Source organism: Mesoplodon bidens (genome assembly GCF_964165515.1).
Source record: "Mesoplodon bidens genome assembly, chromosome: 2".
Classification (NCBI taxonomy): domain Eukaryota; kingdom Metazoa; phylum Chordata; class Mammalia; order Artiodactyla; family Ziphiidae; genus Mesoplodon; species Mesoplodon bidens.
Genome location: NC_138177.1, coordinates 168,222,238 through 168,249,882, shown reverse-complemented (window position 1 = coordinate 168,249,882; position 27,645 = coordinate 168,222,238). Strand labels below are relative to the sequence as shown.

Here is a 27,645-nt window from a genome sequence, read left to right as displayed (position 1 = left end):
CAACACCCAACTGTACCATGAATGGCAGGCTTCATTATTAGTACGGCCCTGCCCTAGTGCAGGAAGGGGGTGGGGGCAAACTCACCTGTTGCCCTGGATGGGTTTGTTGTTAACTGTTTTCCACTCGGATGATCCTGCCTCCCGGGAGTAGATGTAATAACCCAGGAGCTCTGGGCTGTCTTTCACAGGATCCCAGGTCAGGGAGACAGAGGTCTGTGTGTCTCGGAAAGCTTGAACTTGAGTTGGAGGAGGGAGAGTGGCTAAAAATCAGAAGTGTGGACTGAGTGAAGATGCTGAGTTACATGGCTGGGGAGGGGGAGGCGTGTGGGGGAGGCGGGGAGGTGCGCACATGGCAATCAAGGGGGGCATGTGCGTTGCAGACATGCCCTGGGGCTTTGGGCAGCTCTTTCCTAGTCCCAGAGGTGTCCTCCAGACTCTTGTATTCTGAAAGCCTTCTGTCATCTTACCTCCAAACACCTCCGCTTCCTCACTAAAATCCCCATTCATTAATCTTTACTGTCGCTCTCTCTCTCTTAGAAGTCACCAGATTTGACAATTTTCCTCAGCCTTATCTTTGACCTCTAGGAAACTTCATTTTATTTCCCTTGAAACTTTAACTTTCATGGCTCCCTGAGTCTATGCTCCTTGAGGTAGGGTCTGCCATGGTGTGTTAAATGGACAGATTTGGATGGATGGATGGATGGAAGAATGGATGGATGGACAGATGGATGGATGGATGAATGGATCAATAGACTAATGGATGGATAGATGGATGAATAGATGGATAGATGGATGAAAGGATGGATGGATGGATGTCAGATACAGGACCTTCCTAGTTCTCTTTTTCCTTCTCAAACTCCTTACACATCCTTTTGTGGCTCCCCCTCTTTCTTTTGTCCCCATATGTGGGACTCCTCCAAGTGTCTGTTCCTTGACTTGCTCCATTTTTCCCCTCTTGTCTCATCTCAAGTGTCCACCTATTCCCATGTCTTCAACCCTCACCTCTCTGCAGGTGACTCCCCAGGCTTTACCTCCAGGCCTGCTCTCTCTCCTGAATTCTAGAGCCTCATCTTCCATTTTTCCCTGGACACCTCTCCTTGTGTTCTGGTGGTGCCTCAAAGTCAACAGGCAAAGGCTGAACTCAGCATCAATCCAACATAAGTCCAGTAACTACTGAGTGCCTACTCTGAGCCAGGCTCTGCATTTGGCCCAGGGGAAGTATTGAGAAACAGACTTGGGGTCCTGGGCTCAGGAAGTTCCTGTCAGCAACTTCAGCCTCTCCGGTTGAAGACAGTGTGAGAGTGGATGAAGGCTGGGTGGCGGGAGAGGGTAGGAGGAGGGCACTCAGGGGCCCCATGTGTCCAAGAGACCTGATTCTACCCGTAGGCAAGAACTTGAGCTGAGGGCATCCATGTATGGAGTAGTACTCACACACTAAAATCATGATTTCAAGACCTGAGGATATGTTTGTGGTATAATGTTAATTGTAAAAGGTAGAATGCAAAGCTCTACACGTGGTTTGATTGGACTTTCAGAAAGATGCACTAGCGTGCAGGCGTCAAAGGCCAGAGGCCCAAGAACCTAGATGTTCACACTGGTTACCGTTGGTCAGCGGGATCCTGGGGTGGAGGGAATTCTCTTCCCTCCCTCCCTCCTTCCCTTCCTCTTTCTCTCTCTCTCGCTTCTTTTGTATTTTCCCATTTTTGTACAATAACTTCGCTTTCATCATACAAGTAAATGCCTTTTCTTTTTTCCTCTCCTCCCCTCCTCTCTCTTCTTTTCCCCTCCTTTACTTCTCCGAACTGTACCAGAACCTTGCCCTAAGGCTGCCTTGTGGTCCAGAGACTGCCCACATCCAATCACAAACCAGTCATTGGCCAGGCCCCTGAGTCAAGACTAAATGTTAACCAGACCAGAATTAAAGAAAAACTCTATTTGCCCACCAACCTATTTATACTTACTATGAATATATATATATATATATATATATATTTCTTTTTTCTACATTATTGAAACAGTACAAATCTAGGACTTTGAAATCTTCCCCAAACAGGCCTTGCAGCATATCAGGCTCTTCTCAGATGGGCAGTGCTACAGCTGGGTTCCTTAAAGGACTAATTGGTGATGGCAGCTGCAGGGAACCTTCTGATCTTATCAGAATCCAGAGGCCTGAGAGGAGAGAGGGAACCCCGGGAAGTCAGGACCAGTGTGGAGCTGCCGCTGGGAGACTCAGGAAGGAGCCACAGGTGGGGGCGATTACCAGGCCTTCAGAACAATGGGTTTGGCAGGTGAGGACACCAAGGTTCGCAGCTCAGAAATGACCTGCCCAGGCCCACGCTGTGCTGCAGATGAGAGGGGTCCCACCTGGTGAGGCGGAGCTTGGGGTGGGACCAGGGAGAGGGCCGGAGGCCTGCCCAGGGGCTCACTCCTGGCTGCACAAGGTGGGGTCAGGCCCTGGTTGGAGACGTTTAGAACTGAGGGACCACTTGGTCACACTCAGATCCTGTGCTGGACCTGGCTGGATCCTGCAACCTGTGAATTGTTGATCTAGAAAAAATGTCTATACTTTCAAGAGCCTCCTGCCCAGAGAAATGTATCAATAATTCTTGATGGTCTAAAACTTTACAGGCCTGTGATCATGTTGCTTTTCAGCTTTGTGATAGGTAGAAGTGGTCAAGGACAGAGAAATGGGCACGGCTCTGTCCCGGCAGCCATGGGGTCCCGAGCCCTGGAGGCTGACAGCCTGGCCTGGCCTGGCCCCATCTCCTGCATCACACAGGTACCTGGCTTCCCCCTCAAGGCGATGGGCTCGCTGGGTTCCGAGGGATCGCTCATGCCGTACTGGTTTACCGCTCGCACTCTGAAGACATACGACTTCCCTTTCTCCAGATCCAAAAGGGCGAATCTCGGGGATTTCACAGGCGTTTCTGAGTTGATGGCCTCCCAGGCGCCACTACCTATGACCGACTGTGACAAGGGAGAGAAACTTGCCTTTGGTGAAGTGGTTGCCTTCCCACATGTGCTCTCACTACTTCTATCCTCGGCCCAGGCTGCCCCTCAACACCTGAACTCTGGATCCACCTGCCTCCGTGACGTCTCTACCTGGATGCCCATCGAGCATCTCACATTCAACAGAACTGACCCTGGAACTTGCCCCCCTGCCAATGCAGCCCACATCGAGTTAGTTAGTGGCACTCGTCCTTTCAACTGCTCAGGCCAGAACCCTGGGAGCTATCCTGGACTCTTTCTCTCATTTCTTTCTCATCCCCCGAAGATGCTCTGTCAACAAACCCAGTTGGCTCTACCTTCAAAATTTATCCAGAGTCCAACCATGGCTGATCACCCTCATGCTCTCCTCTACAACCTTGATCCAAGCCACCATCGTCTCTCACCTCATTTATCTCAATAGCCTCCTAACTGGTCTGCCTGTTTCTACCTTGAACTCCCTTCAGTCTTTTCTCCAAATGACAGGCAGAGGCATCCTTTTACAAGTCAGATCACATCAGTGTCTGCCCAGAACCCTGCCAAGCCCCACATCTCCCTCAGAGCGAAATTCTCCATGGCTTGACTCCTGCCACCTGTCTGGCCACATTCCATGCCCCCCTTTGCCCACTCGCCAGGCTCTGTGTCCCCCTGCTGTTCCTTGACGGTGCCACAGGCCCAATCCCTGCCTCTGGGCCTTTGCAGTTGCTGGTCTCTTTTCTTGGAATGTTCTTCCCCCAGAAATCTCTGGTTTGCCCCTCATTTCCTTTGGGTCTTTACTCAAAACTCACCTTCTCAGGGTGGCCTCCCCAGCACCGCCCCCCATATGAAAGGTCAGCAGCCCCTCCCTCAACACTCCGAATCCCCTCCATGCTGTCTGTCTTTCTCCTAAGCTCCTACATTAGCAAATGTGCCAAATACTTTTCGGATTCATCTTCTTTGTCATCCATCCCCCACCCCCTACTCCAATCTCAGCTCTGGAGGCAGGAGTTCGTCTGTTTTATCCACCACTGAGAACAGTACTGACGCATGAGAGGTGCTCAGTCTATGTTTGTGGGATGAATACATGAGTAAATGGATGAATTCTCACAATAACTCTGCAAAGTAAGGGTTAATTTCCCCACCAATGGGGAAATTCAGGTTCAGGAAGTTTTGGTAACTTGGCCAAAAGTCACGCATCTAATAGCTGGCATATTTGGTATTTAAGCTCAGGTGTGGGTACCCCCAAACCTGATCATTCTACACAGCATCAGGGGCCCCAAAGGCAGCTATAAATCCTGTGTCTCTGGGTAGATAGAGGGTGAAGAGCCGAGGGTGATGCAGGTTAATAAGGCACCCAGAGGCCACCTGCTGAGTCTGGGTGTGAGAGTTAAAACCTAGAAGCCCTGGGGGGACCCACTGACCCTGCCCTCTCTGTGCTTTTCCCTCCCAAGGCCCACCTGGCTGTCAGTAGCCTAGAACCCAGGTAGGCTAAGAAATCGCTACAAAAACCAAGGAACATGGCTGAGCACCCACTGTGTGCCAAGTTTGTTCTAAGTCTTGACGTGCTTTAGTTAATTTGATTCTCATATCAACTCTATAAGATGTACAATTATTATATCTATTTTATGGAAGAAGAAACTGAGGCACAGAGAGGTTAAATTTCTTGCCCAAGGTCACACAGCTAGTAAGTAGCAGAGACAAGATTAGAACCCAGGCAGTCTGACTCCAAGGTCTTAACCATTATACTCCATAGTCTCACAAAACAAATCCTCCATTATCCATAGCTTTCCCATGTCAGAGAAATAGGATCACCTGTGAATGTGCAGAGAGGCCCATCTGGACAACGAGAGCCACAGACTCTTCCCTGGAATTTTTTTTTTTTTTGCGGTACGCGGGCCTCTCACTGTTGTGGCCTCTCCCGTTGCGGAGCACAGGCTCCGGACGCGCAGGCCCAGCAGCCATGGCTCACGGGCCCAGCCGCTCCGCGGCATGTGGGATCTTCTCAGACCGGGGCACGAACCCGTGTCCCCTGCATCGGCAGGCGGACCCTCAACCACTGCGCCACCAGGGAAGCCCTCCCTGGAACATTTTTATTCCTTGATTCACTAAACCTGTACTGTCCACCTGCCATGTGCCAGGCACCGTGCTGGACCCAGCGAGGAATGAGGAGGTAAACCTGGTGTCTTCCTTTGAGGGGTTCAGAGGCAAGAGCACCTCCTTGGGAAGGGTTTACAGTCCCAGGGCTGCAGGCCCTGGCTATGTGCTGCTTTTATTTCATCCTCACAGGGTAGGGTCTCCATTCTATGCTGAAGGAAACTGAGGCTCAGAGAACTTAGCAAAGTAGCTCACACAGCAGAAGTCAGGAATGGAATGGACCTTAACACCAGGCTGTTTTTTACTCTGCCACGATGCCTCCCCTCCACTGTGAAATCCATTTCACATGAGCTGCCCCCCTCCCCAGCCTCCGGCCCCTACTCTGCCCCCAGGGAGAACCACCTCCTGGTGCTACCCACCTCCACCCCCCATGTCCTGTATGTGCTGTCCGTCAATGACCCTGGCAGGTGGGCACCATCCTGGCTTCCCTCCCATCCTGGCCCTGGCCAAGGTTAGGTGTTTGACCCAATGTGTGACCAGGTTCCAGACAGACTTGGGGTGTGGGTGTACGCAGGACATGGTGGACCTACTGTTGTTATTGTCTGTGTCTCTTAATTTTGTGTATTTCTGTGAACAGCTTCCGGAACTGCCATCAGTAACTGGCCTCTCAGGGCTGGAGGTAACCTCGAAAGGTCATTTAATCCACCCCCCTGCCTCTGTGCAGGGCTATGCTCAAGCCTTCCAGGCAGGAAATTCTCTTCTCTTCAGGCCTCCCCAGGGGACACTGCCGGGGTCTCCCAGCACCTCCCTGAACAACCCCCCCCAACGTCCTGGTAACACAGCGCTTCTGTTTCTCAGGCCGGCCTGGGGTTGGGGCCCTTGGGGTCTCCATACCTTCTCCAGGAAGTACGTCAGTGGGGCTTTGCCCGGGGGTCTTGGCTTCTCCCAGCCCAGAACCACATAGGCCTCGCGGATCTCGCTGGCGTGGACATTGGTTGGGGGCGAGGGGATGGTCACGAAGTCTGGAATCAGAGCCATCCAGGGGGGAGTTGTGTGGGCCGTCGGAGACCCCAGATCTCAGCCCCTCACTTCATTGAGGAGGGAACTGGGGCCCAGAGAGGGGCAGGAACTTGCTCCAGTCACCCAGCAAGGCCGGGCAGAGCCAGGGCCAGAACCCAGGTCTCCCCACATCCTGCCGGGACTTTCCCCGACGTCTACTTCCTCCGCGAGGGGCGCAGTTGCCCACCAGAGAGCCTGGCCCCTCAGCCTGGATCCTACCCGCGCTCGCCTCCCCTCACCCTGCACATGACAGCTTCTGCCTCTGGGTTCAGTTTGTGGCCCAGAGTTTCCAGAACCGCAAAGGGGGCTGGAGTCTTGAGGCAAAGTGTCAGGAGGTTCACACATACCTTCAGAATCATCTGTACTGACCGTGATCGTTTTTCCTGTATCAAAGGGGATCTCTAGTGGGGAGAAGGGAACATGTTAGGGGAGAGCTAAGGGGTGCAGGGTGTGTGTGGTGGGCGGGCTCAGCAGGCGACAGGGAAGGGCCTGCCCCACTCTGGGTGCTGATTCCCCCCCCGCTCCCGGTCCTGGCCTTCCGGCCCCTCACTGTGTGTCCTCAAGCAGGTCCATCTGGGCCCCAGCGATCTCAGGGGTCCAAAGTGCAGCACTGCTGCTCTTGGACCCCAAAGATACTCTGTTCTCTCGGGACAAAGAGGGACAGAGAGAAGTGATGGGGTCAGATCCCTAGGACACAGCAAACCCAAATCAGGCTGACTCCTCAGAGCTGAGAGGGCTGTGTCCCCCCGCCGTCCAGGCTGGGGGCTTCTGAGGCAGGACGGTTTTCCTCCTTCAGATTAAGGGCATCTGAAGAGGGTGCTGTGGTTTTACCCCAGATTAGCATCTTGTGTGGACAGGTTTGTGTTTCTTCCATCAGACGAGCTGTACCTTCCCCCTCCAGCTAGGGGTTGCTAAGGACAGCACTGTGTCTCCTCCATCAGGTTAGGGGCTCCTGAGGGCTGGGCTGTGTCTCCCCTCCTGCATCAGGGCTTGGCATGGGGGCTGTGCGCCTGTCTCCTGCGTGAGGCAGTCCTGAGTATGCCCTGACTGATGCTCTGGAATGTCCCTGCAGGGCCTCTGTGCCCACCTGTCTTCTTCCGGGCTTCCTCAGGGTCGCCCATGGCAACCGGTTCTGAAGCCTTGGAGGGGATGCTGCTGCCCGCTCTGCTGATGGCTCTCACCCGGAACCGATAGCTCTGGCCCTCGATGAGGCCTTGGATTGGGTACCGACAGGTCCCGCCGGGGGCCTGGTGGCAGGGCACCCATTGTTCGGACTCGCCCTGGCACCTGTGGGAGAGAGGCCCCGGCTGCAGCCCCTGCCCATGAGTCACATCTTCCCAGTGTGAGCCTCTTCCAGGGCCCTTCCCCCGCCCTGGGCTGCCGGCCCAGCTCATCTCTCTCCATTTAAAAGCCTGGCTCCAACCTCGGGCCCCAGGAGGCCTTCTCACCATCCTCCACCAAGCACGATGCTAATCAAAATAGCTAGTGCCTTTCATGGAGCTTTCCTGTGTGCCTGGAGCTGTGCTGTGTCCCTCCATACCTGTTATCTCGTTTCATCCTGATGGGATCCGCGTTTAGAGAGTGAGATGACTTGCCCAAGGTCACGTGGCTTGTGAGTGGGTGAGTTAGCCTTTCCCCAGAGGGCTGTCCGCTCCCTGTCGGAGTGCCTTCCAGAGTGACCCTCGGAGTCTGGGGTCTCTGCACCCCGCTGGGTGCCACTGTCCTCAGTACTGGCTGGATGGGGCCGTGTACCTCAGTTTCCTCATCTGTAGAATGGGGCACTAGAGAGTCCCCCTCCCCCTTAGATAGGTATTGCTGTAAGGATTCGAGTGGCTGGATTGGGTTACCTCCAGCTAGGGCCTCGGAGCCGGCGGCAGGTGGAGGAGGTGGGATGTTCTAGGCCTTCCCTTTCCTGGTGTGCCCCCTCCCTTCCGCGTCAGTGCTACTCTGTCTCCGTCACTCAGGGAGGACAGCATCCACATGTGCTCAGGTTTCAAGCACTGATGTTTGCCCCTCCCAGTGGCAGCTCCTGCTGTAAAGGGTCTAGAGGGCAGCGGCTGACTCCAGGGGCGGACACCCTTCTATTGCCCCTAAATAACACATTTACCTCCTGCCCTGTTCCAAGGACAGGCATGGGGGTCCCTCTTTCCTGTGGCCCCCACGCTTACCCTCACAGAGCCATCTACCCCCATGGGCTCTGCCACTGAAGAAGAGACCGACTCACAGCTCAATGGAGTAGCTGGTGATGGGGTGGCCACGGGTGTCGCTGGGCGGGGTCCACATCAGGATGAGGCAGTCCCTGTTCACGTTCAGGCATCGAACATTCAGGGGGGACCCTGGAGCCCCGGGCTTCTCAGCTGCAGCATCTGAAGCCCGGGGTGGGCGGGGGTGGGAAGAGAGTGGGGGGAGGCTCTTCCAGTCAATGTCCACTTGGCGACAGACCCCCTCCCATTCTCACCCCTCATCCTCTTCTCATTCACCACCCCCCAGGGGCTCAGTTTGATCTCGAGGAGCAGGACCTGAATAACAGCCTCTTCCTTTCAAACAACAGCATCTGGGGGTAGGGGGTAGGGGGTAGGAGTACCGTTTATTAGGGGCCCATTCTACGCCACACACCTGAACAACTGGCATAATTAATCTCTGAGTCCCGGCGCAACCCCGCATCTTGCAGGTGGGAAAACTGAGTCTCATAGAGGAGAAGTGAATTACCCAAAATCACCCAGCTAGTGAAGTGGCCAAGCCAGGAGACAGAAATCAACCAGGACTAGAATGATCCCAGCCCACGATCAGCCCTCCCTCTCCAGCTGTCTCCGCGTCTGAGACTCTCAGGCTGTGTCCCTTTGGAGGGTCATGGGATGCACAGGGATTCTTAGAGAGACTCTACCCCAGCACCCCCGATATATAGCATGGAAACCGAGGCCTCGAGGAGCAGGGACTCGCCCAAATGTCCCGCAGCACATCCGTCAAGGCAGAGCCCCGGCCCCTCGCCGCCCTCACCTCTCACAAACACATAGGCGCTCTGCTCCCGGAGCCCAAAGGGCGAGGGCACCTGGACCGCGTAGAGACCCTCGTCCTCCTTGTAGGCGCAGGACACCTTCAGGGACGCCTGGCGGTCTGCGTAGAGGATCTGCCGGCGACTGGAGGACTTCAGCAGCCTCCCTGCAGAGGGAGGGGTCCAGGGTGAGCTCGTGGGGAATCTGGGCCTCACCTGGGAACCCACAGATGCTCTGGGGGTCTAGGCAGAGGTGAGCTTGGCCTGGCTAGAGCCTGAGGCTCTGCTGGGCAGTTGGGGAGGGGGTGGTGACCTCCAAGACTCTGCCAAGGTGGCCTCTGAACTCTCCTCTGCAGAAGGCTTGAGGCGGGCGGGGGGTGGCAGGGTCGGGCCCAGGGAAGGGGCTGGGGCTTCAGTGAGGTAATGAGGGCTCAGGGAAGTGGTCAGCGGCTGGGTGAGCGGCTCAGTAAGGAGTCGGAGGCCCTGTGAAGAAGTGGGAACAAGAGAGATGGGGCCCTGTGTGAGGGTCAGGGGCTCTTTGGGATGCTGGGGGCTCGAGAAAGGAGGTGGGGCTCGGTGGGCAGGGGGTGTGAGCTTAATGGAGGGAGGGGGGCCTGTTGGGGGGGATGGGGACTCAGGAAAGGGGTAGGGGACTGACTGAAAAAGTTGGGGTGTCAGTGAGGTGGGTGGGGACTGGGCAGGCGGGACCTTAGTGAGGGGAAGGGGAAGGGGCTCTGGGGCTCCAGGGCCTCGCCCTGCGGTCCTGCTGTTGCACCATCCTGCTCTTCGTGCCACGCAAAGGCCCCTCCCTCCTGTCAGCACCTCTGTTCTGGAAGACCTGCAGGTTCGGGAAACCTCTTGGCCTGTTATCGCAGCTGTTTCTCAGGGTTCGTGGCTTTTCCACTCCTCCACTCCAGCCCCCAGCAGGGGCAGCTTCCCTAGGCTCAAGCTCTGGGGTGTCAGGGGGCTGTGCTCCTGGCCCTTGGCTGCAGGCCTGGTCACGAATGGGGCAGGAGGTCCAGCTCTTCCTCTCCTCCCTGGCTGACCGGCCTTCCCCAGCCCTGGCCCATGACCCCCCACCCCCCGCATCTTCGAGCTCACGAGTAGCAGTTATGTACCTGCAGCTACAACCCTGACTCTGAAAAGCCCGAGGCAATTGTCACAACCTGCCCTGACCCTCCTCAGGATGACCTGCTCCTGGCCTTGGTCTCTGTTCTTGTTGCTTCAAATGTCATCACCTACCCCTAGGGTGCTGATGTCAAGCGCATAGATGTAAAGGGCTGGGCTGGTGCCTGGCCAGCCACAGGCTCTCAACGGGCCGTGTGCAATTGTGTTTTGGCTTCCTGCTTCCTCCCGGATGGAGAGCCCCTTGAGCTCATGCATGTCTGTTCCTAACCCTGCCCCGGCACCCAGCACAGGGCCTGGTACCACGGGCGCTCGGTGACACTTTGCAGGGTGACTTGATCTGAACCCACCTGGCTGTGCTCTGCTTCCGTCTACCTCATCGGCACCCATCGCCCAGCTTGTACCAGTTAGGGGGCGGGCATAGCTGAGTTCCTCTCTCCACCGGGGGTCCCAGGGGTGGGGATGGAGCCAGGGCTCTAGTCCCTCTCTGGCTTCCACCTCTGCCTCTGCAGGTTAGGGGCCAGGACTAGGGGTCCTCACCATCTCGGAACCACTGGATGTTCTGCTCGGCGTCTAATACATCTTCAGAAAATAGGCAGGACAGGGAGAAGGATTCCTTCTCACGGGCGAAGACCGGTTTCAGCACCGATGTGAATTCCACGTTGCGGCCAAACATCAGTCCTGGGTGGGAACAGAAATTTAGGGCAGAAGTCTTCTGAGGCTGCCAGCCTAGCCTGGGGCTTAGATGCAAGTGGGGACCCTTCTGGGGTGTCCCCACTCCTCGGGTCAGGATTCACAGCTTTGCAGGTGGTATTAACAAGGAGAAGAGGGGGCCTGATCCTGGGGGCCAGGGGTGGGGAAGGGATTTCTCTAGAGGGGACCAGATGAGCTGAAATGGCAAATACTGGTTTGTCTTTTTGGATTTGCCTTTCTCGTTCAGTTTTGGCCACTGAGAGTGCAGCAGCTGGAGGCAGCTCTGGGGTGCCTAGGGACCCCAGAAACCAGTCTACAGGTATTAACAGTTTATAGGCAAACCACACGTGGACATCCCTTTGTGGGCAGCGGATGGCTATATTCTAAAGGGGACTGTTGGGGGCCCTGATGAGGAGCCCCAGACACCCTCCTCCCTGAAGGCCCATCCTTCCCCCAGCCTCCTTACTTTTAAAGATCTCTGAATCGAAGCCAGCATCCTTCCCCAGGTAAGCTGAAAATCCAGAGCAAATGGAGTTGGAGAAGGCTCAGAGCCCACGTTCCTACTGGATTTTGGAGGCATGGCCTTTGGTCACGGGTTTGAATCCTGATCTGGCAGTGGCTCCCCCTTCAGCTTGGGGAAAGTTCCCTAGCCTTTCTGTGCCTCAGTTCCTTCCTGATTCCTCCCTGATGGTGGTGGTGGTGGGGTTCTGAATACATGAGTTCACATGAACAAAGCCCTCAGCAGGGGCCTGGCATACAGTCAGTGCTCAATAAACGGTGGTTTCCTTCCTTTACCCAAATCCACCGCCAGAATCACAGTCCTACAGGTGGAGCCTGGTCAGACTGGGATTTCTGGTGGGTCCAGGGCAGCGCTAAGAGAGCCTCCGGGAGGCTTCAGGGTGAAGTCCAAGGTGGTGTGGACACGGAGCACCAGGGGATAGTGAGAACAGTTTTTATTCACATAGCGTGTACCACGTGCCGCTTATTAACTCGTTTAATCCACAGCAGCCTTGTCTGTTGCTGTCATTATTATTCTCTCATACAAATGAGGAAACTGAGGCATAATCACCTAGCGAGCACCCCAGCAGCCTGAAGCCAGGACATGACACTGGTCCCTGGGATGGCCTTGATGGAGGAGGGATGGGGATGTGGATGAAATGATGGGAAGGATGGGCGGACAGAGGAAGGCAGGGGCCAAGGGCCCGATGCCTGACCTTGCAATTGACTCTGGGCACTGCCTATAGGGACGGCTCAGATTCCACCCAGAGAGCCTGGCCTGGCAGCGGGGATAGCTGCCTACCAAGAGTGATTTGGGGAACAGGGCAGAGGGGTGGAGAGGCTGTGAAGGACAGTTTAAGAAGGTCCGATGAGAGGCTGGGAGGTGGGGACTAGACTCCGGCCTGTCTGCTGCTCAGTGTGTGTGTGTGTGTGTGTGTGTGTGTGTGTGTGTGTGTTTGCATGAACCAACACACGTGAAGCTTCTCTCTCAGGGCCCTGAGGGCAAAGCCTTGGGCTCAAAGGTGTGGCCTTCTGGGCTGGGCTCGGCCCTGGCCATGGGGTCGGGGGAGGGAGGGTTAGCCTTCCCCCAAGAGCCTGATCCAGCCAAGTTTTACCTAAACCATCTCATTTAATCCACAGGAGTATCTGAGGAAGGCGGTAGGATTCCCCCTTTGCAGGTGGGGAGGTCAGTAAGTGAGATGGCAGCCAGGCTCACACGGCCAGTCAGCGCCAGAGGCAGCATGTGGACGGGGGCCCGGCAGAGTCCTGAGTGTCTCCTCTGCCTCATGTGTCCCTCCAGGAGGGACCTGAGCCAACTGGGGAATATGCACCGGAAGCCAAAAGGGGCAGTGGGGGTCAGGAGGGGACCTGGTAGGACTCGGCCTTTGCCCCTGAGGACCGCTGGTAGCCAGACCGCCCTCCCAGAGGCCCTGAGCTGGATCTGGACCCAAGCCCAGCTCCGTGGGATGAGCATACTCTTTGGGGACAGGCAGGTGGGGTCCCCTTGAACAGGGATGTAGGTTGTACAGTCTGAGGGCGGAGACTCTCACTTGCTCTGAAGGCCCCAGGGAGCGGGAATCCCGGTGGCTGCCCTGGTCACCTGATCCCAGACCAAATACCCCTGGGCTGGGGGTCCCTCCCCGAGTCTGACGCAGACTCATGTCCTCATCTGCTCATCTGGGGTTTGCTGTGGGCTTTCTGGCCTGTTGGTGACGGCCGGACTCACTGCGGACAAGGACTTTGGCGAAGGAGGAGGCCTGGCCGTAGGCGTTCTTGACCATCACTGTGTAGGTGGCTGCATCCTCAATGGTGCATCTGAAAAGGAGGGAGGGAGATGTTCCCCTCCGAGATGGCTGAGCTCCATGGGAAACTCAAGTCCCCGTGCAGGTGGGTTGTGGGGGGAAGGCGGGGGTTAACAGGAAGGCCTGGGGGAGGACTTTAGGCTCTAGGTCAGGGCCTGCCTCTGAGAAGCTGGGGGCCTTTGGGCTGCCACTGTCCCTCTCCACGCCTCCAAGTCCTCCTCTGAAAATCTCGGGACGTAACAGCAGCCTAAGTCATCTCAGGTGAAAGTGCTTTGAAAATATGATTGTTATCAGAACACTTAAGCTAAGTGACTTGTCCAGAGTCCCAGAGCAACTGGAATTCAACCGAGGTGACGAGCCCTCCCCCAGGCACGGCCTCTGGCCCTATCAACACCTCCAGAGCAGAACCCTGGAGCCAGAGTTGCCCCAGGTACACTGCCAGTCTGTGCCAGAACTGGGCCGGATGCCCAGGGGCTCTCAACCGTCGGCCTGGTTTTCACCACCAGCCAGGGCAGCCTTGTCTTGTTCCCAGTGGAAGCTTGGGCCAGCTCCATCCCAGGGCACCATGGTGACAAAGAGGGTAGATGGTAGGACACAAGTCACACATCCAGCCCCATCAGCAAGCAGAGAGGCCCCTTGGTGCCCCCTCACCGCCCCTGGCTGCTCGGGGCAGGAATCCCTCTCGTTTCAAGGGCCGGTTCCATGTGTCCCTCCAGGCTGCCCAGCCCTGCATGCTCTCCCTGACTGTGCAGGCCACGGGGCACCTCTCTTTGTAGCCTTGGATGGTCAGGTATTTATGTCCATGTAGCCTCACTTTGCTTCTCGAGGGTCCTGTTCATATTTGTGTCTCTGAAGCCCGAGTTGCTTGAGGTGGAGGGTTTGGTGTATTGGAAAGAACCCAGATGGAGAGAACTGACTCAAACCCAGGCCCTGCCCTGTACAGGCTGCGCAAGACACTTAATCTTTCAGAGCCTCAGTTTTCTCATCTGTAACACGGACAGAACAATGCTTCCCTGCATTGTTGAGAATGGTGGTGGGCATTATCAACCATACGTGTAAAGCAGCAAGCACAGGGCTTAGCACCCGGAGGAATTCAACACCTGGCAGCTCATACGCATAATGCACGCTTTGGGGCAGATTGTGCTCATATTCTCCCTCCATACATCCTGCCTCTTCTTTTAAAACCATGCTTAAGACTCACCACCTCCTGAAAGGCCTACCTACCTCTCTCCTTCCAGCTGCTTCCCCTTTTGTGTGTGTGTGTGTGTATATGTGTGTTTTCTCTCCTCCAGCAACGAGCTGTCCCCGCATGCCTAGCTCAGCATTCATTCAGTCCTTGCTGCTAGCCTCTGAGTCCAGATTTCTCACCGTGTATTCCAAGGCTTTAGAATCACATGGGGGTGTCTGTTAAATACAAATGCCTGGGCCCCACTCCAGACCTATTTAATCTGACTCTCTGGGGGCAAAAGGGGCATATTCATCCCACAAATCAGTACTTTAACAAGCACCCCAGATACTTCTGAAGACGAGGCTGACTTGGTTCATAGCTCCGAGGGAGGGTCTGGACTCATTGCTCTGGTCGTGGTAGTGCTAGGACTGGGGGCCGTGGGTCTCTAGGGCTCATGGTCCTACCTCCTAATCTCCAGTGTCAGCAGCCCATAGTTATTGGTGATTCGGTACTTTCCAGCAGGGAAGAGGCGGAGATCAATTCGCATGTCATTTTTGTACCTGTAGAGACACAGTGGTTTGTGGAAGGCAGTGTGATTCCATGTGGGAAGGATCCTGAGCCTCTCAGACCTGGATTCCAACCTCGGCTTTGTGCTGCTTACCTGTGTGACCCAGGGCAGCACTTTCACTGCTCTGAACCTCAGTTTTCCTCATCTGTGAAATGGGAATAATAATTTCACTGACCTTGTAGGGTTGTTGTGATGATTAAATGGGATAAGATATGTAAAGCTTGAAGGCTGTACATATCACTGGTCCCCAACCTTTTTGGCACCAGGGACCGGTTTCGTGGAAGACAATTTTTCCACAGACTGGGAGGGGTGGGGAAGGGGATGGTTCAGGGGTTGGGAACCCCTGCTGTAGATGCTTAAGTGTTCATTCTCTTCTGGAGGGTGAGAAGAGGGAGCTGTAATTAGGGGTATCTGCCCCTCCCCCTACCAGTGGTACCCCCCAAGGACCAGGCCCCAGCTTTTCCTTCCTCTCTGAAGGGGGTACCAAGGAAAGTTCCCCATCCCTACCTTCTCGTCAACCCCAAGACAGCAGTTCTTGATCTCAGTTCTTGTTAAAATCACTAGAGGAAGCTTTAACAATCTCCATGCTCAGAGTCCGAACGTAAGCCTTTGAGAATTTGCACCAGAAACTGCTCATTGTTCTCCAGTAACCATTCTCCCTCTTATTCTAAAGTAAATATAACATGTTTCTTAGCCTCTCTTTCTGCTAGGTGTGGCCATGTGACTAAACTAAGTCTTGTCAGCAGAAAGTAAGTACAAGCTTCTGATGACATCCTTTACCCCTTTTCCCATCATCTTTCCCTCCATTCTGCGGCAAGAATATGGCCATGAGGGCTGCATCTCGAACCAGGAAGGCCTGTGCCCTGAAGCAGTGTGAGGGAACAGGCCTGCGTCCCTGAGGAATCTGTGGGTGGAGTTGCCATAGCAGCCCTACCCTGTCTACATCAGACATTTACATGAAAGAGAAAAAAGATCTATCTTATTTAAGCCTTTAAAGAAATCTCCATGCCCAGTCTGAAGCCCAGATCAATGAAATCAGAGTTTCTGGGCATGGGACCTGGGTATCAGTAATTTTTAAAATTTCCCAGGTGACTCCCGAGCATGGCCCCGCAGATCGCCCTGCCCTGCTATACCCTGGATACTTCCTTTTGTTTCCTGTGAACTCTGGGGTCTGGTTTTCTCTGCCATTCTCTGCCACAGGCACTGGACAATGAGGTGGCCTTGTGTCTGTCCACAGCCCACTGGAGTATGTTCTGGAGGCCTGAGGAGTCGGGGCTGGCGAGTGAATGTCTGTGAAAATTAGCTTGCTGTGTGACCTTGGGCAAATCAGTCCCCCTCTCTGGGCCTCTGTGTCCATGAGAACTTTGCATGAAAAGACAGGATCAGGGGTGGTTGAGTTCAAAGAGTAGGCCTTGGCCAAGAGAGGGCACCCCAACCTCAGTACATCACCTTCCTTGGACAGACCCCCCCACGTTTGTCTCCATGGCAACCAAACAGTGCTGTGCCCACGCACCACTACACAGCCCCCAGGCTGTGACCTCTTCTGAAAGGAGCCCAACTAAGTCTCCTGTGGGGAGGATGGTGCCTAATCTGCGTGCCCAATCTTTCCACATCTCCCAGGCCTGGGGGCCAAGGTCAGCCCCCCCACCCGCCAGCTGTCAGGAACATTCCAGACAACTCGGCCTGGCCAGCTTTCTGCCTTTCCCAGAAAAAGCAGCAGCTGCAGCTCTGGGCACAACCTGGGCAGCCAGAGACCTGAGGTCTCATTTTGCCCCGCTCTGGGCTTCAGTCTCCTGCCTGTACGGCAGGCCCTTGAAGGATGAGGCTGAATGGCAGCCAATCATAAAACAGCATTAAGTGAGACAGCTAAGGCGAGGCACCCAGCCTAGAGCCTGGCCCAGAGAGGCCCACATAAAAGAGTGAGATTTTTATTATTTTTCTAGGTTTATTTTTCCCCTACATATTCTGGTGTTTTTTACCCCCTCCCCCCCTTTATTTTTTTAATTTTTAATTTTTTGGCCATGTGGCTTGTGGGATCTTAGTTCCCCCACCAGGGATCGAAACTATGCCCCTGGCAGTGAAAGCGCCGAGTCCTAACCACTGGACCACCAGGGAATTCCCCATATTTTGGTGTGAGATTTTACTTTTGAAGGCTACTTGGCCTGGGAGAGTGATTCTGACATTAATGAATTGTGGCCAGGACCCACTTCTGCAGTATAAACATAGCCAGCCTGGGCCTTGCCTAACTCGCCCTGAAGTTGCCCCTGAATTCAGGAAGTGCTCAATAATTGGTGAATGAATGGACTCGCCTGACAAGCCTGGGCAGCCAGCATCTTCCTGCTGACCGGGGGGCTGGGTCTCTACCAGGGCCTGGGCAGAGCTCTGGAGGCCAATCCCAGGAGGATATGTGGCCCTGCCGGAGGTGATTGATGATGGGAAACCAGATCCCAAAGCCAGGAGCCCCGGGGGCCACCTGAGTCCCTCTGGCTGGAGGTGGGCCTGGCCTTGGCCTCTGCCACTTACAAGGAATGTTCAGCTCCTGGTTGTGGCAACCTTGCTGGCAAGGGTGGAAACAAGACTCCCTCCCAAGGGGCACCCATGGAATGGCTTAGATGTGGGCCTCAGTGCCAGGGCAGGGCAGGGCTTGGCTGCCAGGCCAGGCCAGCTGAGCAGCTGACCCCCACTTAGCCCAGGCTGGCTGTTGGGAGCGGTCTTCCTACCGCACTGCCTTGGTCCCCAAGGAATTTGAATGAATGCCATCTGGCAATGACCAGCCCCAAGGCCACCTCCCTCAGAACACTTTTCTTGATTGCTCTTGGCCTAAGCTCTTTTTCTTTCTCTGACTTCTGAGGCATTATATATGCTTTAAGGAAAAAAAAAAAAGAAAAACCAACTGTAAGGATCACTTTCCTACTCTCTCCTACTCTCCACCCCCACCTCCACCAGGCGCATTCAGGAGGCTCCGGCCTCTGCCTGCCTTCGCCAGCGAGGCTTCGACTCTGTGGTTCTGTTACGGGTTCATTCCCAGGAATGGCACCTCCTGCTTTCCCAGCACCTTTCAAGTTCTGAGGGCTTCCGCGTTGTCGTGGCATTAAATCCTCACCACGTGCAAGCCGGACAGGAGGTCTTCAACCCATTTTACAGAACAGGAAATGGAGGCAGGACCAGAGAGGTTAAGAGGCATAGTTGAGACCACACACCACGTTGGCAGAGAGAGCGCGAGGCCTGGGCTCCTTCTCACTGCAGGGCCCCCGCCCTCCCTGCCTACCCCCATCTTCCTGCAGCCCCAGAGATGTCCAGCTCAGAGCAGCTGCCTTCACATGCCACCAGAATCATATTTTTACAAGCGCTGGCTCCCCGGGCGGCCCAGACTTCTAGCTCCAGGCTGGCTGGGAGGCAGCTAAGAATAACCCCTCTTGAGCCTCCCCAGCAGCTGCTGCTCTGTTTGGGGCGGGCAGAGCTTAGGGTCTGTGGGTCTGCAGCTTTTCTAAGGCGGCAGGAACTTCTAGCGGAGGGGCCGGGCCCCTGGAAGGGAGGTGTTGGGTGTAAGGACCTCACACTCAGGGAACCCCCAGAGGCCCAGAGCGTGGGGGCAGGGCAAGGACCCCTTCTCTCCTGCCCCCCGGGGGCTTACCAGGTGACCTGGGGTGGAGGCGAGGCCTGGACGGTGCAGGTCAGTAGGACTGTGGCGTGCTCCCAGACAGCGTGGGAGCGCAGCGGGATCCAGAACCAGGGCCCGCGTCCAGAACACAGCTCCCTCAGCTCCTTGGCTTCCCGGACCTTCTTCTCTGTCTGGAGGCAGGAGGGGGCCTGTGACTTCTATGAGCCGGGGCACCACCTCTCCCCCGTCTTTGCTGTTAGCTTTCCCCCGACACCCAGGCTCTGGAGTCGGGCCCACATGGGCTAGAGCACCCCCCACCCCAGCGGCTGAGAGGCAGCGTGCCACAGAGGGCAGGGCGTGGGGTCAAGGCCAAACGCTGCCACTTACTAGCTGTGAGACCATAGGCCAGTCCTCCATTTCCTTATCTATAAAATGGGGATGATAATAATATTCCCCCACCCTCCTGTGGGGTTGCAGTGAGGATTAAACGAGTTAATATGTGAAAAACATAGGCACTGATAACACCCATGTAAGTATTACAGCTATTGTTGTCCTGCCCAGGGAGGGGGTATGGAAGTGGCTTCAGATCCCTGACATTTGTCAGGAGTAGCCTTCCCTGAAGGTCTTCTGTGTTCTAGGCACTGGGAAAGTAACTTTACCAGCCTGATCTCATTTACTTCCCACCTCGACACCAAGCAATGGTACCACACACACCCATTTTACAGATGAGAAAACCAAGGCTCAGTTAGAATTATTGCTTGACCAAGGTCACGCAGCTAGAGGGTAGGGGCACTGGGATGTCCAGCTCTTCTCGAGAAGGGGGTAGGTCGAGTTGGATGGCGTGTGATGGGTCGCAGTTTCCAGGGCCCTGGAGGCCCCAGCCCATCCCTCTCACCCGCCATCTCAGCGCCTTCCGGTCTCGCCTCTGGCGCAGCAGCCACTGGGTCCGTAGGAAGGCGATCTCCGTCTTCTCCCACTCATTGCCGAAGCCCACCCGCTTCTGCCCTCGCTCCTCCAGCTGCACGGTGCTGGTCTGGCGCCTCAGCTGGGCCTCCCTGCGGTGACGGAGGCCATCAGGGGTGGAGACCCTGGGGGTGGTGATGTGGGGACGCCCCGGCCCTGCCTTCCCCACGCCCAGCACTGCAGGCCACACTTAAAGCTTCTTGAGGACAAAGGCAACTTTTAATCCTCTCTTGCCTCCAAAATACCCTGAGTGGGTCCAGCTTTTAGAAGGTGCGTAATGAATATTATTGATACAGTTCGTAAGGCTCTTTCACAAACCATTGTTCTTCTTGTTTTCACTACAAGCAGGTGGACAGGTCTTAGTCTCCCCATTCTACAGGGTAGGGACCTGAGGTTAGGTAACCTGCTCCAGGCCAGCCAGGACCAGGACCCAGGCCTCCTGATGCTCTCAGGCTCAGAGGCCTTCCCATCTCAGGCCTTGTGTCCAAAATTTGGGCTGCTTTCCTTGCTCCTCCTTTCCCCATCCCCGGCCTCCTTCCCCGCCATGGAAGCCGGTAGGTGAAGTACAGACCCCCACCAGCCTCTCCCTCGGGAATGTTCCCTCACTACTGCCTGAGGGCTCATCCAGAGGGTGGTGCATTGGGCTTTGTGGTCAGTCAGCCCGGGCTTAAACCTCTGACTAGCCGCTTACTCTAGATGTGTAACTTCGGGCAGGTTCTTTAAGCTGAGTGTGGGAGCCCAGTGGGGAGGCAGAGGACTGGACAGGATGACCTCTTCCCAGCCCAGGGCTCTCTGGCAAGGTCACCTGACTTACCACGATGTCTCTGAGGAGGCCGTCAGAGCCAGGGCTGCTGCGAGGGCGTAGTCTGCTGCGCTGAACTGATACTCTTCCTCGCTGCCTCCGGGAAAAGAGAGTTCATGGCTCCTGCAGGTTTGGCTGGGGGTCTGGCTGGGGGAATCCATCTTCCTACCTCAGGGTGCTAGCAGGCACAGCTGTGCCTCGTTGCTCACACCGCGCTCTCAGAAAGCAGGGCTGTGCCTGTCTCCTCAAACTGAAGTACACAGAGGTCAAGGCTATGCCTCCCCCCGCAGACTGGGGCCTCCAGAGAGCAGGGCTGTGCCTCCCCGTCAGACCGAGGGCCCTGGGGGAAGGGCAGGGGCTGGGGCGGGTCCCCGAGGCTCCCACCTGCTGCGGAAGGTCCGTTTCCGCGTGGAGGAGCCCATCTGCAGGCTGTGCTTCTGTTCCGCTTTCTGCTCTTCTTCCCGGCGGTGCTCCAGCCTGTGCACCGCCACGGCCTGGGGTGCCCGGGGCTCCCCCATACCTCCCGAGCTCTGAGGCAGAGTCATGGCTGCAAGAGCGACAACCTGCCGAGCCAGGGTACACGGTCACTCCACCAGGTGTCCACCCACACCTTCCCCGTGGGGTCCGCCAGCATCTCTGGAGGTTTGCTGGTAGGGGTTCTCTCTCCCATGGGCAGACAGGGGAGCTCAGGCCCGATGGGGGGGACCCGCCCCAGGTGACAGAGGCAGGCTTTGTGCTCTCAGCCTGGCTTGTCCACCACTCCATGTGCTGCCCCAGCGGCCCCTGGCTTCCAGTGGCACCTGCCCCCTCCCCGCCCCACCACATGACCTGGGCAAGGCCCTCCCTTCTCCGGGTCTCAGCTTCCCAGGCGGTGAGGGATTGAGCGCTCTGATGTCCAGGACATGGAGAGGCAGGTGAGGAGAGTGGGGGACCCCCAGCTAGCTAGCTCTGGGTTCTTGCACTACATTCTTTCCCAGATCTGGGGTGCGGTGTCACCACCAGGCCTCTGAGGGCCCTCTGATGCTGAAGCTCTAGGATTCCTGGTGGAACCCCTGGAATGGCTTCCAATCCTTCTCCAGGTGGGAATTCGGGGCCAGGCCTCTGACCTGGGAGGCCCTGATGTAGACCCTGGGCATGAAGGCGGAAGCAGAAGGGGGGCCCACCCCCTCAGCCCTCTCCTGTCCGCTTCTATGAGGTCCGGCTCTGCCCTGTCCGTGCCTCTCCCTCGGGGCCTGCTGGCCGTGGTGGAGTGTGTATGCAAGGACTGTGTTCTGACCTGGGTGGGAACTCTCCCGTGGGGGACCATTTCTCTAAGTCCATGATGTGGGAGGTGGGCCCGCTGACCTCATCAGAGATCCTTGGACTAAAAGGGCCTGTTTTGGGGTGTCAGGGGGCTCGGGCTGCCAAGGGTCAATTTTATTGGGATTTGATCCTTCCGGTTCCTAAAAGTTTGCTCCCCTTGGGCGTCCACAAAGGACACCCCAGGCAGAGTGGGTCACTGCAGTGTCCGCCGGGGCCAAGGGCTGCCCGTGAGGCTTCTCTGGGCTCCTACAGTGACCTCGGCTGAACACAGCGGGACAGTCACCCCTTGGGCTTCCCATCCGGCTCCTCCTGAGGAGGAGGGTCTGCCTGCACCCAGAGAATGACTGGCCTGCCCATTCTGTTCCTTCATCCTCACAGCCCAAGGAGAGAGCCGCTGGGTACCACCCTGCGCAGGGAGGCCCCCGGCTTTCCTGGGACACATGGCCCCGGCCCCAGCAGCTGAGGGTTAACGTTCCCTGGCATCAGCAGCTGGCTCCCTTCCCCCAATGCTCTGTTCCTAATTAGCGCGGCAGGGCGGGCCTGGCGCTCATCCCTGACCTCCAGGGCCGCCTGCAACCAGACCCCTGGCTTTAGTGGATGAGCCATCGATTCTTTTTAAAGCAATGACTGAGGCTAAGGATTAGGCAGCAAGGAGGAGCTCGCAGCTTCCCAGTCCTGTCTCCAGAGTGCTGTGTGCGCCTGCTGAGGAGGGGTCAGCAGTGTGTGGTGGGCCTGGAAGGGAAATCGTCCCCCTTGCCCTCCCCGGAGGGTGCAAGGCCACAGGCCAGGGGTCCTGCTGTGTGGCTTGCCCCACCCACTCCACTTTCCTCCCAAGCCTCAGTCTGTCTGCCGCCCACCCCCAGCCCTGCCCGGCCCGGTCCCCTGACAGCATCCCTCAGTGAGAAGGGGCAAGGAAGCCTCTCCTATTCCTCAGGAGTGGAAGAGACACGCACCAAGCCACAGTGACTCAGAGCCCTGATGGCAGAAAGCTGGGTCCTGTGGGCGGGAGCGGAGACACAGCCTGCCCAGGCTGGGATGTGCTCTGAATGCTCCCCACCAGCTTCCGAGGCTGGAGTGCTGGCCTCGGTTTCGTACCAGTGAGCCCAGGCTGGGTGAACGTCCTCCCCGCCTTGCCATGCGGGCCCTCTGGGCTTGCTCTCATCCCCTGCCTGCTGGGCCGGCCAAGCAGGGCTCCACCAGGACTGCTCTAGGTTTGCTGGACCTGCCAGCCCACCCCAGTCCCTGCTGATGCCTGATTCCTGCAGAAAAGCCTCCACTTCTCAGGGCATTCCCAAATGGTGTGTGTGTGTGTGTGTGTGTGTGTGTGTGTGTGTGTGTGTGTGTGTGTGTGTGTGTGTGTGTGTGTGTGTGTGTGTGTGTGTGTGTGTGTGTGTGTGTGTGTGTGTGTGTGTGTGTCTTGTAGCTTTCACATCACAGAAGGCTCAGCTCAGAAGACCCGGGGCCACACAGAACAGTGTGATGGGGCAGAGATTTTTTTCTAGAATCCCCTCTCATTTCCACTTGGGGTGATACCTAAGCACATGTATACTTTTGCTTTCCCAGTCTCCCAGGATCCTTTCCCAACACACACACACACACACACACACACACACACACACACACTCCACTTGCCAATGGAAAGCTGAGGGTCTCATTATCTGGAGGTCTCCCTCCCCACCCGATCCCTGGAGGTGACTCACAGAAGCAGCCGTGCCCGTTTAGGTGTCTCTGGGGAGAAGATTCCAGAGGATGAGAGGGTCCTTGATTTCTTCTTGCCCTGGACTCAGCGGGGACCGGGAGAAGAATGTGATCTTGGAGCCTGCACGGGCCTTAAATATAGCAGCGCTGAAACAGTGTGATGACAATGGATGAGAACTATGGGGTGGGGGGGAGTCGACAGAGGGAGGGGCCGTTCCCTGGGTCCAGCATTGCCAAGACGGCAGCAACAGGTGGAGCTGTCCCCACCCCCACCCCCTCCCAAAGACAGCTCCTCCCCTCGGCTCCATCCCTTCCAATCCAACTCTAGCCCCACCACTGCAGTGGAAAGGAGCTCATAGCTCAGGCCTGGTTGTATGGAAAACAGATCAGGGGAGGTTTTCTCAGCTGCTGGGAGCTCTGATCTGAATTCTACCTCCCCCCGCCCCGCCCACCACCGTGACAGGTGCTTTGGGGAAGACCCTCAGCTTCTCTCATCTGATTCCCCTTCTGAAAATGGAGATCGTGAGGCTGGGCCCCCAGACTTTGTGAAGACCTGGAGGGGATGTGACCTAAACATGAGTCTTTAGTGCTCATAAGTTATCACTGGCGAAAATGGAAGTGGGTTTCTTCTCATCTCTCTACGTAGCCCCCTCCAGCAGCTACTGACCAGCCCCGCCCGGCCACAGTGGGGTATGTACCAGGGTGTGTGCAGGGGTGTGGCACAGGCAGGACAGGAGGGGAAGCCTTTTCCTCCTTCACTGTCCAAAGTCCTCAGGCTTCCCGAGTGGCCACTGTGGGAACTTTCTTCCCCACCTTTGCTCGCCCTGCTCCCATCTCAATTTTTTCCCCTCATGTTCATTCATACCTAGGCCTGGTGGGCACTGAGGATGCAGAAGGGAAAAGATAAGGTGCCTCTGACGTTAGGAAATAAGCCCTAATCTAGATGGGGAGACAGGCAGTTACAATAGGACGTGATGAGGAAGACACACCTGAGCCAGGTCTTGGGGGCTGAGCAGGTTTGGGGGAGGCTGTGCCCCAGTGCAGAGACACAGCTTCCCTCCGGGCCTCCTCCTGGAGCCTCAGGGGGCCCAGCAGCACTGTGCCTGTCATTCTTCCTAGTGCCTTGGGGACCCCTCAGGAGAGGGTGTTGGGGAGAGAATACACAAGGGAGCTCTTCAGACAAAATCTCAGTCTGCTAAAAAGGAACCCTCGTGCACTACTGGTAAGAATGCAAATTGGTGCCGCCACTATGGAAAACTGTATGGAGGTTCCTCGAAAAATTCAATAGAACTACCATATGATCCAGCAATTCCACTCCTGGGAATATATTTTAAAAATGAAAACATTAATTCGAAAAGATACATGCACCCCAGTGTTCATAGAAGCATTATTTACAATTGCCAAGATATGGGAGCAACCTAAGTGTCCATCAACAGATGACAGGATAAAGAAGATGTGGTGTATACATACAATGGAATACTACTCAGCCATAACAAAGAATGAAATTTTGCCATTTGCAGCAACATGGATGGACTTGGAGGGCATTATGCTAAGTGAAATAAGTCAGACAGAGAAAGAAAAATACTGAATGATATCACTTATATGTGGAATCTAAAAAATAAAACAAACTAGTGAATATAACAAAAAAGAAACAAGACTCACACATTTAGAGAACAAACTAGTGGTTACCAGTGGGGAGAGAGAAGGGGGGAGGGGTAAGATAAAGGTAGGGGAGTAAGAGGTAAAAACTACTGTGTATAAAATAAATAAGCTACAAAGGTATATTGTATAACACAGGGAATATGCAATATTTTATAATAACTATAAATGGAATATAACCTTTATAGTTGTGAATCACTATGTTGTACACCTGAAACTTATGTAATATTGTACATCAAATATACCGCAATAAAAATATTAAAATAAAAAAAAATCTCAGTCTCCTGCCCTATTTGAAACCCCCTTCCTAAGCATCTCCCTTCCTCCCTGGCTGCAGCGTTAAGAGCATCTTTGGGCGGAGGACATTTGATGGCTCTCTCCCTTTTTTTTTTTAATTTATAAATTTATTTGTTTTTGGCTGCATTGGGTCTTCATTGTTGCACACGGGCTTTTCTCTAGTTGCGGCGAGTCAGGTGCTACTCTTTGTTGTGGTACGCAGGCTTCTCATTGCAGTGGCTCCTCTTATTGCGGAGCATGGGCTCTAGGCACATGGGCTTCAGTAGTTGTGGCACACGGGCTCAGTAGTTGTGGCTCGCAGACTCTAGAGCGTAGGCTTAGTAGTTGTGGCGCATGGGCTTAGTTGTTCTGTGGCATGTGGGATCTTCCCGGACCAGGGCTTGAACCCATGTCCCCTGCATTGGCAGGCAGATTCTTAACCACTGCGCCACCAGGGAAGCCCTCTCTCCCATTTTATACTGACCCAACCTAGGAAGGGATTTCCAAGACCCACATTTATACATTCATTATGAGGAGTGAGTGTGAATCTGTTTTACAGCCAAGGGGTGTGGGCTTCCAATCCAGCACAAGACAGACATTTAAACTGGTTCTATAACCCCTTTCCCCCAAAGCAGCCTGATGGAGGTGCCCCCACTTACTGGCTCTATGACCTCGGGCAAGTCACTTAGCCATTTTGGTTTTATCACCTGTGCAGTGGGGTCAATGATGCCTGCCTTGCAGTCTGATTGCAAAGATTCAATTAGGGAATGTGGAGCCTGTGGCACAATGTCTGGCACCCAGCAATATTAGCTAAGTGAGAGCTCCACCAATGACTGCACGACTCTAGGCGTGCTGAGAGTTTTCTCTACCCCTCCTTCTGGGTGTGGGATTCCCATGTACTCCATGTACCCTAAGCCAATGATGCCCTCCCTCCTCCTGATGTGCCTTAGTGAGAGCACAGCTAGCCCTCAGGCCATGAGGCTGAGCAGAGGTCAGACTTGGAGCTCTAGGAACCTTGGTTTAAATCCCAACCTCAGGACTTCCCTGGTGGTCCAGTGGTTAAGAATCTGCGCACCCAATGCAGGGGGCCTGGGTTCGATCCCTGGTTGGGGAACTAGATCTCGCATGTCACAACTAAGAGACTGAATGCTGCAACGAAGATCCCGCGTGCTGCAACTAAGACCTGGCACAGCCAGATTAAAAAAAAAAAAAAAATCCCCACCTCTGGCACCTGTACTAATGGGGGGATCTTGGCCTCCTTTCTGGGCTGTTTCTTTATCTGCAAATTGTATACAAGTTCTAAGACAACAGGGAACTTGCCTGCCTGTCTTGTTCACTGTACCCTTAGCCCCAGGAACAGTGCCTGGCATACAACTGGGTCCTTGATATATGCTTGCTTGCTTGCTTGCTTGCTTCCTTCCTTCCTTTCTTTCTTTCTCTCTCTCTCCCTCCCTCCCTCCTTCCCTCCCTCCCTCTCTCTCTCTCTCTCTCTCTTTCTTTCTTTCTTGTCACACCATGCAGTATCTTAGTGCCCCAACCAGGGATGGAACCCGTGCGTGCCCCCTGCAGTGGAAGTGCGGAGTCCTAACCACTGGGCCGCCAGGGAATTCCCCGTGTATGCTTGTCAAAAATGAACGAATGAATACCTATCTTGCAGAATGTTTATGAGATTCAAATGAGGTTAAAATGCATGAAATGCCGGGTATAGTACTTAACTCATGGCTAGTACTTCTTAAATATTTCATTCTTTCTCCCCTCCTTTTCCCTTTCGTTGCCCTCCCTGGACTTCTGAATATTACAGACGGTCATTTGAACTCTATTCCACCTGCCCACCATCCTGAACCTCCACACCATTGTCTGACAGCAACCAAACTGTCTTTGGCTGATGGCTCCACCTGGTGGTCAGGTGGAGAACTGTCTGGTCCAATGCGTTCTCCCACTACCTCCTTTCTCCCGGCTTTAGTCTCCCTTCCCTCCCTCTGCTGCTCTCACACTTCAGTTAATTCCAGTTACTGTTCTTCTCATATGAGCAGGTCAAAAACGCATCTTCCTTATGCCCCTTCCTCCTTAGAGTGGGAAGGGAAAATCAGTTGAGGGGCTGAGGGTGTGGGGATGGGGTCTCAGAGCTGTGTCCCTCTGTCCAGGCTGACACTCAGACTGGGGATGGGCACAGAGGGATCCAGCCTTGCCCTCCAGGACTCTGGAGGAACCCTCGTCCCTGATGGCCCTATTCTCTGGGTGGAAATTCAGGCAACCCCTGTGTGCTCTTGGGGCCGGGGGTTTGGGAGGCCAGGGATCTGTAGCCATCCCAGGTTGAAATACCACCCCTTGTTGTTGCAGCTCCCCAGCTCCCATACAGGGGAGGAGATGGGGGTGGCTCT

General features: G+C 55.3%; 1 protein-coding gene across 1 annotated transcript in view; it reads right to left on the bottom strand.

Annotated features, from left to right (window-relative positions):
* The window catches only part of MYOM3 (myomesin 3), a gene marked incomplete at its 5' end in the record, with an annotated part of 45,586 nt that extends 24,712 nt beyond the window's left edge, over positions 1 to 20,874 (bottom strand). Inside the window, 15 exons of the mRNA XM_081224899.1 lie at positions 86 to 260; positions 2,784 to 2,967; positions 5,953 to 6,080; positions 6,465 to 6,518; positions 7,205 to 7,404; positions 8,342 to 8,483; positions 9,115 to 9,276; positions 10,775 to 10,915; positions 11,394 to 11,438; positions 13,152 to 13,240; positions 14,860 to 14,955; positions 18,598 to 18,755; positions 19,460 to 19,619; positions 20,342 to 20,422; positions 20,714 to 20,874. Of these exons, the coding sequence (XP_081081025.1) occupies positions 86 to 260; positions 2,784 to 2,967; positions 5,953 to 6,080; positions 6,465 to 6,518; positions 7,205 to 7,404; positions 8,342 to 8,483; positions 9,115 to 9,276; positions 10,775 to 10,915; positions 11,394 to 11,438; positions 13,152 to 13,240; positions 14,860 to 14,955; positions 18,598 to 18,755; positions 19,460 to 19,619; positions 20,342 to 20,422; positions 20,714 to 20,874 (1,976 nt within the window). The remainder of the gene's footprint in view (positions 1 to 85; positions 261 to 2,783; positions 2,968 to 5,952; positions 6,081 to 6,464; positions 6,519 to 7,204; positions 7,405 to 8,341; positions 8,484 to 9,114; positions 9,277 to 10,774; positions 10,916 to 11,393; positions 11,439 to 13,151; positions 13,241 to 14,859; positions 14,956 to 18,597; positions 18,756 to 19,459; positions 19,620 to 20,341; positions 20,423 to 20,713) is intronic.
* Positions 20,875 to 27,645: the final 6,771 nt, after the last annotated feature.